General features: G+C 36.2%; 1 protein-coding gene across 1 annotated transcript in view; it reads left to right on the forward strand.

The window, feature by feature from the left end:
- The window catches only part of hiw (highwire), a 1788684-nt gene that overhangs the window by 646948 nt on the left and 1127503 nt on the right, over positions 1-14233 (forward strand). Inside the window, 1 exon segment of the mRNA XM_067112237.1 lies at positions 6333-6489. Coding sequence (XP_066968338.1) covers positions 6333-6489 — 157 coding nt within the window.

The raw sequence follows: 14233 nt of genomic DNA on the forward strand, positions 1-14233 counted from the left end.
CGGTCTACTTTGACTCGACCGAAATGGTCGAAAACGCAATTGTAAGCTAAAACTCTTACATTTGAGTAACATTCAATCATTTATCTTCATTTTGCAACAAACGGGAAGTCTCTAGCACAACATTTTGATTTATGGTGAATTTAAAAAAAACTTTTTCCTTACCTCCACGCGCGCTAACTCGGCTGAAAATCTTGGAATTTCTTTAGTCACCTTGTCGTAATTTTTGCACCGTTTTCTACTAGGCGTTACATAAAGTGTTATACATCAAAATGTGCACAATTTCATGTACAATACACCAAAAAATAACTCATGGTTGTAGCTTTTATCAGTTTTGACATTTTTTCATATAAATCACGGTAAGTGCCAAAATTTCAACCTTCGGTCAACTTTGACTTGACCGAAATGGTTGAAAAATGCAATTGTAAGCTAAAACTTACATTCTAGTAATATTCAATCATTTACCTTAATTTTGCAACAAACGAGAAATCTCTAGCACAATATTTCAATTTATGGTGAATTTTTGAAAAAACTTTTTTTAAGTCCGCGCATTACGAATTCATGCATCATTTTGTGTTAATATTTTTCTGTGTTGCCTTGATCATTTTACAATTTGTTATATACCAAAATCATTGCAATTTAGTGTACAATACAAAAAAAAAAAAAAACTCATTATCTTTAACCGTTTTGCTCACAGCGCGATTTGTATACAATTATATATGAAATTTTTTTTCTCACTGTCATATATTCCAATATTTCTATATGATAATGATATTTTTTTCATTTCTGATGGTTGCATACTAAACTTCAGGCAATGAGGAAAAAAGGAGCCAAAAATGAACTTTTAATCTTAAACACTAAGCGTGCTGTGATTTTTTGAAAAAAACTTTCTTTCCGCTTCGTCGCTAACTCTCAAACTGCGCCGGCATATGACAGATGCTTTTGTAAATAGAGGCTCGGCATTTAAGGGTTAACTACACTTCAATATATTAGAGTTTGAAGTCCCTGGCAGAAACTATGGAGGGACTGCAGACTGGGAGATTATAAGGAAGTGTTTGAGTAAGATTTGCCAAACAAACTTAACCTAATCTTAACTACACTTCAATATATTAGAGTTTGAAGTCCCTGGCAAAAACTGTGGAGTGACTGCAGACTAAGGGAGTGTAAGTAGTATGTGTTTGAGTAAGGTGTGCCAAAAAAAAACTTGACCTAATCTTAACTACACTTCATCTTTAACAGTACTTAGTGAATCTAGAGTAGCCAAGGCTATGCTGTTAGGCTCCAAAGCCTAGACCATCTTAGTTAGTCGAGACCCTAACCTAAAGTAATGTAGGGCATCTGCCCTGACTTGGAAGGAGTCAGGTTTTCCCCTCCCTTGTTTACTAAAGTTTTTCACTATTTTTGGCCATTTCCGAGATAACCCCGGTCTGCAGAAAACTCTGAATAAGTTTGGAGTTATCCATTGAAACTGAGCAAAGAAACCATAAATTCTTTGCTTTTACAGAACTCCAAAAACCCACATGTTGTTTTCATTACCCTGTAACTTAGCCTAGGTCACCGAAAATCATACAATTTGGATGTTGAAGGGCAGTGCTCAAAATATCTTCCCAAAACTAGGAAGGAAAACATCAAAGTTAGGTCTAAATTCTCTTTTGTCATTCATTCATTCTTAATCGCCTATTGAACTTACACTGTGCCTGGGCTTAGGCTAGGACTCTATCTCAGCTACGTTCTGTTATGACTAATTTGCTTCTCCTCTTAATATGGCAGGCAATCATTGGCTGAGTCTGCTGCTGCCTTATTTTGTAAAAAAAATAAATAAATATAGTTTAAGTTAAATCATTGTTTTGGAAATTATATGCATATAACTTATATTGTACAGTATTCTCCTTGTGCAAAATAAGATCTGCTTCACAGTTTGTGTGTATTTAGATGCAACTAGCTTCACAATTCTGTGTATTTAAATGCAGTGTCAATTTAGATCAGTCAGTGTGCTTGCCGATGACTTTGTATCTAGAGTTGTTTGTGTATGTAGATGCATAGTTATTCGAGAGTGTGAATATGGAGTTCTTCTTCTTCTTCTTCATCTTCTTCTTCTTCTTCTTCTTCTTCTTCTTGAACTTTTGAAGTTGCGCAATATCCTCAGGGAGACTGTTCCACAGTCCCAAGGTGCGAGGAATAAAGGACCTCTGGAACTGAGAAGTTCTACGGGAGCACACATTTACTGCACATTGTTGCTGCTATTCAGCAAATCTAGTTGATCTTGGCAGGAAAAAGTGATCAGGGATCAGTTGAAAATGTGAACAGGAAAGCCAAATAGTGATTATATCAGGGGTAGCAGAAAGATGTAGAGTTTGATAAGACGTAGCGCTTGTAGTGTCATGAAGAATCTATGGATGGCTAAGAGAGACCAGCTGTGTTAGTTAAAGGATTGTGTGGGTTAGACTGAGTGTAGCATGAGTAATATTTGTAACAGTGACTTTGTATGGTCCAGGAATAGTGAAGAATGAGAGCACAAAGAATTTTTTTCTGTAGAATCTGAATGCTTGGCTGTGTTTGATGGTTGTGCTAGGTGAGTTTAACGTAAAGATAGATGACAAAGGAGATGTTGCTGGTAGTTGGGAAGTTCACAGAGCAAATGAGATTGGAGAGTTCCTCATGAAAATTTGTTTGAAAAGAGGCTTGATTTTTGGAAATACTTGGTTTCTAAGAAGACAATTATAAATATACTTAGGAGGGAGAAAATGGTGAAGGTTGGAGTTTGCTAGCTTATGTGTTAGTACAGGGTAGATGGAAGTGCAAATTGATACATGTGTTGATTAAAAGATGAGTGGGTGTGTGTTTATCTGATTTATTTGCTTGAAGCAGAAGTTGAGGTAGATATAAGTGGGAGAGGAAAGGGTGAAAATGTAGATGTATAAAGGCTATAAAAACAAGAGTGTCTGACAAGAAGGAGAGAAGACCATGTAAGAAGAAAACAGATGAGAATAGGCTAGGACTCCAAAGACAAAGGTGGAAGGAGTTTGTAAAATTCTGTAATGCAGTCATGGAAACTATAAAACAGTAAGTAGTGGAATGAGACATAAAAGGTTTAGTGAAGGAAAGAAGAGAGTAATTCTTGTGCATTGCATGATAGAGAAGAGAATCATGTTCAGTTATAAAAAGAATGGATAGGGTAATTAAGAAACTGTTAGAGGGAAAAGATCAAATAGTAAAAGTAGAAGGAAGTGAACAAAAACTTTTTAAGTAGGAAGAGTGAAAAGCTGGTTAACTGTGAAGTAAATGCAGAAAGAGAATGAATGAATAGATCTTGGATAAAAGATGCAAATTTTGAAATGTTGTCAGAACTAAATGAGGTACTTTTTTGATGGAGCAAGTATTTTGAGGATTTGTGGAATGTGAAGGATAGAAGAAAAGAGGAGCTGAATAAAAAGAACATAGTGAGAGTGTACGGTTGAGTTTTTATGGATGTGACTGTCGAGAATGTAAGTAGGCAGTTCAGAGGATGAGGAAGGGGAACATTTGGAGATGATAGGGTTACAGGTGAGATGCTGTGGTATGTTGGTGATTGTGGTTTAGTGGCTGACCATGTTTAGCAAGTTTTGCCTGGATGAGGGAAAGGTTCTGGATGAATGGATGAAAGGAATAATTGTTCTGTAGAATTGATAGAGGCAGAAGATAAGTTATTAAGAAACTCTAACATTTTTTGTGACGATATTAAGCATTTGTTAGAATATGTGGACAGTAAAGTGGTTGGATTGGTGTTAGGCAGCTGTTCAATGTTTTTATGGATGAAATAAAGTAAGAAGTCAGGGAAAGGACAGTAGTTATATGTGCAAGGTTTTAGGATAAAAAAAGTCATGAATGGATTGGAATGGTTGATGTTTTTGAATGACACATTGCTGTTTGTGTATCGTATAGCAAAAGTTTGCAAGAGGAGAAAGTTGAGAGTAAATGTGAGCATGAGTAAGGTTAAATAGAATAGGAAGATGTAGCAGTGAATGTTAGTATGGATGGTGGAAAAATGGAATCAGTTGATCTGCACATCTCCTTAGGATTAAATATGATGCATGTTGATAGGATGTGAGAAATGGTAAGTTAACAGTACAGTTGAAGTAAGAAAGTTTGCAGGGTGTGTGCAGAAGATTGGGAAGGTATTTGAATTGTTTGTGGAAGCAAGTTGTCAAGTGTGATGGTGTTCAAGGTTTTGAAGGATTCGTGAGGGGAGTGATGGTTCCACTGTATGATCATAAGGTGATTAAGGAGATTATTAGAACTTTAAGAGTAGGCATGAAGCAACTACAATTATACCAGATGACAGGCACACTGATTAAGACAGAACAAATTCAGTTTAGTTGAGAAAGGGGCCGTGTATGATAGCAGTTTGGATTTAGGAATTGAGATAGATAAAGGTGAGGATCAACATTATGTGGGAAGTTTGAAAGTGATGGGAAAAAGGCTTGTGTGTCATTCACAGACCTAGATTTCGATGCAGTGTGGAGGATGTATGTTGTGGAAGATGATTTGTTGAGAATGATTGAAATTTTTTATAATTAAAGCAAAGGGTATGTGAAAATATGTAAAAGGCAGATTGACTGTGATTGAAATTTTTTATAATTAAAGGAAAGGGTATGTGGAAATATGTAAAAGGCAGATTGACTGCTCTGGTGTAAAAGTTGTATATTGTATATCCATAAATGTTTTTGTCTTGGTGGTTGTTTAATATCTTTATGGGTGGAGTGATGCAAGAAATCAGTGGCTGAATGTTAAATGTATGTGCAAAATTGTGGGGTAAGAAGATGGTTAGTGAATGGGGACAGGATGGCCATTGTTTGCAGGCAATGCAGTACTGATTGGAGAGAGTGAAGAGATACTTTAGAAACTAATGATAGAGTTTGAAAATGTTTGCAAGAGAAGAAAGTTCAAATTAAAACGATCAAGAAGGCTATGAATGTAAATGGGAACCAGGTAAATGAATCTCAGTAATAAGGATGATGGAAGCAGCTATGTGCTTGATGTATTTAGGTCTTTGGGAGTAAATGTAATACATGATGGCTGAATGAAAGAGGGCATGAGTTAGAATAGGTGAAACAGAGAAAGTAGCAGGATGTGTTCAAGAGATTTGGAAAAAGACTTTAAGTTTCTTTAGAAACAAAAAGTTGGATTGTATGGAAGGCTTGTTGACCCAACTCTGGTTTATGGAGGTGAAGTGTGGATGTGGAACATGAATAAAAGAAAAAGGTTGAAGTTAAGATGAATTGTTTCCTTAGCATATTTGTAGTGAAAATTGAAAGTGTGAGGAAATGTGTAGATAAGTAAAAGTTGTAAAAAGCTTAGCATATTTGAAAGAACTGATCAATGTATTGAAATGTTTTGGTCAAGTAGAAAGACTGGAGGATGATAGCTTGGTGAAAATAATATATAGGAGGAAGAAGAGGGAGCCTAGAAAGTACTAGACTAATTGTACATAATTTTAATGGGCTTTGACATTGGGGGAGTGCTAGAATGCATGCCAAATATAGGTAAATGGAGCAGTTTGTGTCCTGTACTTATAGACTTGAGAAGCTTTTATTGTATTTGTTTAAATGTCTGATGAGGTTTATAGGTACTTCCAGTAAACTTTTGATATTGAATACTGTACTGGTAGTTGTGTGTGCATGCACTGAACAAGTAATGACATATCAAAAGTAAATACTTTTGTATAATTTAAGTATGTGATTTTTGGATCTATTATTATTATTATTATTATTATTATTATTATTATTATTATTATTATTATTATTATTATTATTAGTTCTTGCTTATGCAGGTATATTACTTTCCATCTTAAACAGTCAAGAGAAATATTGTATAGAAGCCAGCATTTCTGTTGGAAAAAATAGCCTTAACTGTCATTCATGTACTGCATGGTGAGCCTCTTCCCTCTCTTTTCCCATTTCCTATAATACATTTCAGACATTGGAAATGCCTTATTTTGTTTATACAGTATATTGCAGTCATCCCCAGACATCTTCAACATCAGTATAGGCTCTTTCTTATATGTCCTTTTTTTCTTATGTAGTTACAATAAGCATTATTGTACAGTACTCACATTGATTTTCAGTTCTCTCTCCCTTCTCTCTCTCATCTTTTGAACAATTTTGCCATTAGCACTTGACTTTGTGGTGAATATGGTATAAATTAATATTTTTACCATTTTAACATGTGTTTCATGTTGTATTATATTTACTATATCCTTAATGCTTTCTGTGAATTAAGTATTATTTCTTCAGTTAATTACCTAAATTTATAAGTAATAATAATCTACAAATAACTACTTCATTATCCTCATATAGTCCTGTTACCTGTTGGAAGTAAAGGAGAAGAGGAAGGTTGGAAGTGCCTGGTGATAAGTCGCTCTGATGGTCAGTGCAGAAGCTTTTCAACTTTAGATCAGATATGCTTCGCTGGTCAAACTGTCTGTCTGGATCCTGTATACAATGTGCTTTGGAGGTAAGGTGTACATCTTTCCCATGTCCATTATGGAGATAAGTTATATTTCTTATTCTATCTATTATCATTAGATGAAGTGTTCACCCTTCATTGGCCTATTGTGCTCGGCATTACAAAGAAATTTTTTTTTTTTTCTTTTTTTACATAAGGTCATTCAGCTGCATGGGTGAGAAGCAAATAAATTTGGAGAGCAGATTTTCAGCAGGGTAGTACCATAGATCTGAAACTTGTGTTTTAGCCACAAGATCCCATTAGCAATTTCATAAGAAATTTTGAAGATCATGTGTAACCTATAAACAGCAGCCACTAATTCATTTTGCTGCATGAATTGAAAATCAGTTAGGCAGGTAGGCTTATGTGATTCTACAAAAACTTTGACATCCCAAATATATGAGTGAAGAGAATTTTAACATAGTATCAGGGAAGTAATGAAAACAAAACCAAATTCTATCATCAGATAACTTTAATCCTAACTCCAAGGCAGAGTTGGAATTTAGTGAAAGTCTTAAAAAATTACTCAGGCAGTAGGCAGACTAAGTAAGAATTTGGAATCAGGTAAATTCAAATTGTCTATTAAAGTGAGATTGTGCAGCATACAGATCAATTACATGGTCTCTGTTGATAAATGTACACGAATCATGGTATGCCAACAAAGCTATATCTGAAAGATTTTGTCAATTTGAAAATAAAGCTTTGGGAATATTAGGAGTCAGAGGGCAGGGTAGAGTTGGAAATTGTGCCTTAAGGTAAATTACAGCAATTCTATTTGTACATGAGATAGTGATGAAAGGGAGATGATCTCCATCTCCCTTTCATTAGTATCTCATTGGCTGCCCTTTGCACAACCCCTCGGAGAATAACAGGTATTAGTGTCAGCTGGGTTTCTTTGGACACTGGGAGAGTTGAAAGGTCCAAGGGTTTGGCAGGGGGGATGGGGAACAGGCTGGAACCGAGTGGAAATTTATTGAGGATAAGCACAGGAAAGGTGTGAGTGGCAGAATTTCACTGAGGCCTTTTGCATCATGTGGTGTTATGGGTGATCATGATGATGGATCCAACCACATTAAACAGTATGACAAACACTAAAAATTACCAGTTAGCCAGTCACTTGGTGAAAACTGATGGTGAACTTCAAACTGCAGCTTATGTTGATGATAATATATGACAGAATAATAATTCGGTCTGTCATTTTAGTATTCTACCATAACTTTTCATGTTCATGGCTATAACCATGTAACCTAAGGTAATATGTGTAACATCAGCACTTGAATTATAGTATATTAGATACAAAATTAATATAATTACTACCACAACCAAAAGTACTACTTGGTGGCTTCATTGTACAAAAGCCCCTGAGGGATTCAAACTGACAGATTTAGCAGAGAAATAGAAAATCATTTGATAGTAACAACGTATGTTGCTTCAACAAAAATGGTAGACACTTACTTTTCTAACACCCATAGTGTCAAGTCATCAGTTGACATTTCTCTATGCTTGATTCCCATAGTAAACTCATTTGAGTGGCATGTCTGATGATTTGTAATTTAGTGATCATTATCCAATAATAATAAATTATTTACAAGGCAGGTTAGGTAATTCCATCTAACACTAATACAAATAAAGTAAACTGGGAAAAATACACTGTAATCATTAGACAAATTACATCTTATAATCTATTAAGAGACCATAATGAAAAGACACAGTAATTACTTCACAAAAATCATTAACAATGCTGCAGACAAGTATATCCCAAAATATTTGCCCAGTAACAGCCAAAAGACAGTTTCATGGTGGTCTGAAGAATTATCAGAAGTGATTCATCATGAACACAGAATCAGCCATAAATTGGATAATACTGTAAACACCCATAGTCGCATTCTTATGATTCATGGGTTCACTTATTCGTGGATTTCTCTATGGAACATGTATATACATTATTTGCAGAAAATTCACCCATTCGTGGTATTTTTCACTGAGAAATATTCACTGATTACTATACTTTCATATAATTTTCATGACTAAATACACATTTTGTGATAAAACTATTAAAATACTCAGATACCCAGGTAGTGCTCGAGTTACGATATTTCGCCTTACGATAATTTGATTTTGCGATGGGGTAAGCAATTAAGACCAGTATAACAATATGAAATATTTTAAAATTTCATGCAGGCGCAGGCAGAGAGAGACACCAAATTACAATAGACTACGAAATTTCTTTTCCTCCATCTCTATCACATCTTCTAGTTAAAAAAAAAATAAAAGAGAATGATAAAAGTATTGTTAGTAATGTTATACTCTTGCGTAAATGCATACAGCCGTAATCAGCCGAACGAGAAACTGTTGTTTTGCTTATAACTGAATTGGATAAGAGCCATTTTACTTGTATTTCAACCATTGTACAGTAGTAAACAATTACCGTAGTTTTGTTACAAATGATGTTAAGTAGAATAGGACTGATATATTTTTACATTACACACTTATTTGCCATAAAAGATCGGCATGGAAATATACTGCTAAAGTTAAGCTTTAAGTTGTAGCGGAAACTGAGAAAACAGTGTTCAAGCTGCTAATGACTATGAATTATCATGCATCGGCAACATGGATGAAACTTGACCATAATCAAAATTGGAGAGAAAGTATTTTAATCAAAACTAGTGGTCATGAAAGAACGCAGTACTGCTATTTTTACACCGATAAACGATAAATACATAAAACTTGTATTATGATGAAATCAAGTGAATATAGCGAACGGAATCATGATTTTTTTTTACACAAAACAAACATGGCCCCAGACGGCCAACGTCATCTATTAACGAAAAAAATAGCTAAACTAATTTCACAACGAGACATATTTAAGTTATATTTCGACTTAAAAACACTTTGTATGACAAAAATAACCTTGCCCCATATAAGTAGAGTATCTAGAGATTTATTTATGCTAACTAGAAGCAAGAAAAGTGCTCTGAACTTTGTCAATGCTCTGGACTGAGTTAAATATGGGAAAGGAAACTTACTGCGTAATTGATTGCCAAACCAAAACATTGATCACTATGATTGCAATTGATAATACAAAAGCAGTATAAAAATATGTACAATATTATTGGATACAGTGAAGGAAAGCATAACATTTTAAAAGATTCATAGAAAAGATGCATATTCATTATGCTGATGTTTGTATAATACAATATTAAAATGTGAATATAGAGTACAGTATAATGTAGGCTAGGCTGCTGTATATGTATACGATATACCATAGTGTAGGCTAAGTTTGTTATTCAATTTCTCTTTGTATTGTATTATCATAAGTCACTGCATGAACCTCCAGAATTACTGATATTAATAATTACTGTACCGTGTATGTATAGAGTATACTTTATAGTGTAGGCTAGGTTACCATATATGTATACATGGACTGAATACCCTACTGTAGGCTAGGCTATATTCGAGATACATTTTTTCCAACAAACGATGGGTTTTTTGGAACCTAACCCCATCGTAAGTAGGATAATACCTGTATAAGCATTTTTAGTTTTTTTTTTTTTTTTTTTTTTTTTGAACCATCAAAATAGGCAGTTCTAAGTGTTTTTAGAAGGGTTTTAAGTATTTGCGGATTTTAGCTATTCGCCCTTTCATAGATGACAAAATTATAAAAACTATAAATGCACAAAATTATAGAAACTATAAATTTAATCTCAATCAAAACTTGAAACCAGTGTTTAATTGGTATCAGCAAATTTTAATAAGGAAATTATGAAGGGAAAAGTATTATTTGGGACGAATCTTACCCACTGGTAAAGATAGTATATCTTGCCAGCAAGCAAGTTGGCATTCAAATAAAAGAAGATAGCTTGGCTGACCCAGATGACTGTATAGATCACCTGTTCTTCACCAGTTGTGGTTTGAATGTTTTAGCACTTGTTAGAATTCTTCTTGCTGTAGCATTGGGAGGTTTTGGAAGTTTTCTGTATTTTGATGTTTTGGCTTTTGGCTGATTTTATGGTATTGTAATTCTGCCTTTGTTCTTTTGGATGTTTTCCATGGAAAGAAAAGCCAAGGTAATAAGGAAGGATATTTTGCTACAGGAAAATAAAGAATTTCTTAAACAATCTCTTAAACTCAGCTCCTTTTCCACTGAGACCTTCAGTTAAATGTTGTCTCCTCTCCTCACATGACACTTCTTCAACTGCTAAGGCCTTTTGTGAATCCACATCAGGATTTGGTACGAGTAAAGCTACTCGCTTTACTAAAAAGAAATTAACTTTTCAGCCCCCAGTTTCCAGTTGGAGGCCAACTGTAGGTCTTTTTGCATGTTCAGAGAGACTCAAGGGCAGATTCTTGGGTGATGGAGGTTGTAATGAAATTCAGTCGGTTCAGCAGGTTCTTAAATACAAAAAAAAGTACGGGACTGGAATGACTGGCAGAAATTGAGGCAGACAAAGGAGGAAGGAGCTGAACAAAATGATAAAGTTACCTTAAACTAATTTATTATAATTGATATTTACATATTTACAAGTGAGTCAGGTTTGGAGCAAAAATCAAAATAACCACATTACAAAAATCAATGAAACAGCCATAAAACGAGTCAGTTAAATAACACAGATGCAGCAAAATCAATCAAGGTTACTTCAAACACCATCAAAGTAAATGAGCAGACAGTAAACATTTAAATTGAAGTTAACAACACTTCAGCTACATCATAAACAAAACATCAGACAGCATAAACAATAAATGCACAAAAAGCTCCAAAGAATAAAATAAGTATTGATATAACAAACTTCATAACACAATTAAGCAGCATAAATAAACACCAAATTATGAGTATTAAATAACAATAATATAACAGCATCTGAAGAATAATTGCATTTTAACAAATCAACCTCATGCAGTACAACATCACGACAGACAATCAACACAGATGTCGAGACCCCATCAAAGGTCGAAGAGGATGAACATCCTTGAGCACTGCCGTATGATCATAGACAACAACCGCCCCATGACGGCCAACAGGAACATCTCCAAAACAGACAGATGATTGGCAGAGTCAAGGCAACAGCAAGACTGCTGTCAAACAGGAACAACACTGCTCCACTGATGGACACGGTTCAGCCATCAATGTCATCCTCCAACTGCAGAGGGCCACAGGTAGCGAATACCTGCAGTTCAAAAATACTCGAACAAGCAGCTATGCTGTCAAGAACCTGACTCGCTGCTATCCCAAACCTGACTGACGATCTCGAAGACACCGAGACAGACGACAACTCCTACAGAGGTACAGAGAGCAAAGAAAACAAAAAAGTAAGGAGGCAACAACCCACCAAGGGAACAATCGGCAAACAATTGTCCCATCAAAAGTACTAAACCTCACAAGGTACTGAAGGACAAATATCTTTGTTGCCTTTCATATTGTCACCAGTAGGGGAATTATCTTGTTCTTCAGAAAGAGGCTGTATCTTTGTTATTAGAAAAGAATGCAACAGAACAGGTGTCTGTAAATTCATTGGAATTTATAACCAACTTGGCTTCATTCCTCTGTCCCCATTCCCAACAGAGTCATTCATTACAGTTCTAGTGGCTGTCCAGAAGAATGAGTGGACATGCAAGGTACTGTACATATTTCAACATTCCAATAAATCCTCAGTTGCATAAGTTCCTTCAATTTGTATTCACAGGGAAGTATACTTGTTCAAGGCACTTTGTTTTGGCCTGTGTACAGCACCTCAAGTATTCACAAGGATTTTGGCACCCTTAGGGGCATGGTGCCACCTTTTAGGAGCAAGAATTCTTCTCTGCTTAGATGACAGGGTAAGTTGGCCAACTCTTTCAACAGGATTCAGAAAGCCAATGATCTGTTGCTTCAACTAGCTCAGTCACTGGGCTTTGTGATCAATTTTCAGAAGTCTTCCCTGACTTCCACTCAGTCCATCCTCTATCATGGCTTCCAGGCTTTTCCATTGGAGAGATGAACAGACAGTTTCTTATCTCTTCTTGAAGAATTTCAGCCCTTAAGGAAGCTTCCTGCAAGGCAGTGGCTTTCTCTGCTGGGACTCATGGCATCACTTGAGGATTTGTCAAACTAGCAAGCCTCAGGAAGTAGCAAGTTCAGTTAGTCTCAGTTCCATTAAGACTTCGAGAGATGTTGGTGAGGTGGAAAGAGCCCCAAAGACCTCTAGCAGGCAGGGGCATCATTTAGGGGGGGCTGGGGGGGCAACTGCCCTCCCAAGACTCAAGATAACCCCCCCCCCAGCCTCAACTCTCCCCCTCACCCCACCAAGCCCCAAGAAGTAACAGCAGCTGGTTTTCCATTATTCCTACCGAAATTCAAATGTCATCACATTGTTATATCTTTCTATCTATCTATCTATCTATCTATTTTATGTACTTCAAAAAGCACATAAAATAGCTCAAAATCAAAAACCCCCAGGTGATTAGGCTCGCTTCACTCGCCAAACTGCCTTTGCCCCCTCCTCCCCCATCAAAAATCTGAAATGACGCCTCTGCTAGCAGGTTTATCCCCAAGAGTGGTGAACCCAAACCTCACCTTGTTTTCAGACACATCTATGAGAGGTTTGGGAGAGTGTCTGGGTGACATAGAGATGTCTGGAATGTGGTCATCAGAAGAAAAAGAGTTGCATATAAACAACCTCAAACTCTTGGCTATATGAAAGAATCTACAATGTGGACACTTGGTCAGAACAAGATCATAGTACTATTTTCATACAATACAGGAATCAGGGCAGCACGGGGTCAGAGACAGTGTTCCTAATAGTGGAAAGATTGCTTCTTTGGGCAGAATCATGGAACATAGCATTGAGCAGGGAAGGTCAGGTTTTGCCTATGGGGTGGTCTTTACATGCGTAGGTCTGCCAGTTGCTGTGGGCGGTCCAAATGGACTTAATCACAGCGTTGTTGAACAAGAAACTGCCAGTTTACTGCTCCCTCTGAACGAGAGGGTTTTCTAGGGTATTTCAGGAATCCATCCTTAAATCAAGAGGAGAGACAGCCTTGGCCTTATATCAGAGGGTGCCGCTTTAGAGGGAGTTCCAGCACCCGTACCTCTGTAGATATCATCATAAATTTTTTTGGCATTCTTAGATATAGTAAGAGACTTTCGGTGTTTGCTGTTAGAGGGTATAGATTCATGTTTTTTCACTGTGTTGCATTATGTGCAGTTGGATCTTTCTGATGATCCAGGCCTTAAAGAGGTGTTGAGATAACTTGAGATTGAGCCCTTATTACTCAACACCAGTCTCTCATTAAGTTTAAAAGTAGTTTTAAATATTTTATCTGCAGATCCTTTTGAGCCTTTGAAATTAACTCCAGTGAATTACTTGACTATGAAACACTCCATTTGATAGCACCGGTGACTGGTAAAAGAGTAAGTGAGTTGCAAGCACTCTCCCATAAAATAAGCTTTTGCAAAGTGGATGCCATTTTATCTTTTTTGCCTCCATTCGGAGCTAACATTTAATGTTAAGACTATGCTGTTACTGAGAGTGGTAAGATTTCCAAATTTTACCTCTTTAGTGGGGAATGAAGGGGAGGTACTCTTTGCATTGTTAGGGCATTAGGATTTATTCAGTTAGGTTACAGCTTGTAAGGAGCAAGTTAACCATTTATTTTTTGGTGTCAGAAGACTGAATACTGTACCCCTTGTCAGAGAATGCAGTGTCTTTGTTTGTTTAATATTTGATCGGCTAGCGCTTGAGAAACTGATCCAGATCTATTACCTTTATTGAAGGTA

This window comes from Macrobrachium rosenbergii, chromosome 2 (assembly GCF_040412425.1).
Source record: "Macrobrachium rosenbergii isolate ZJJX-2024 chromosome 2, ASM4041242v1, whole genome shotgun sequence".
NCBI lineage: Eukaryota > Metazoa > Arthropoda > Malacostraca > Decapoda > Palaemonidae > Macrobrachium > Macrobrachium rosenbergii.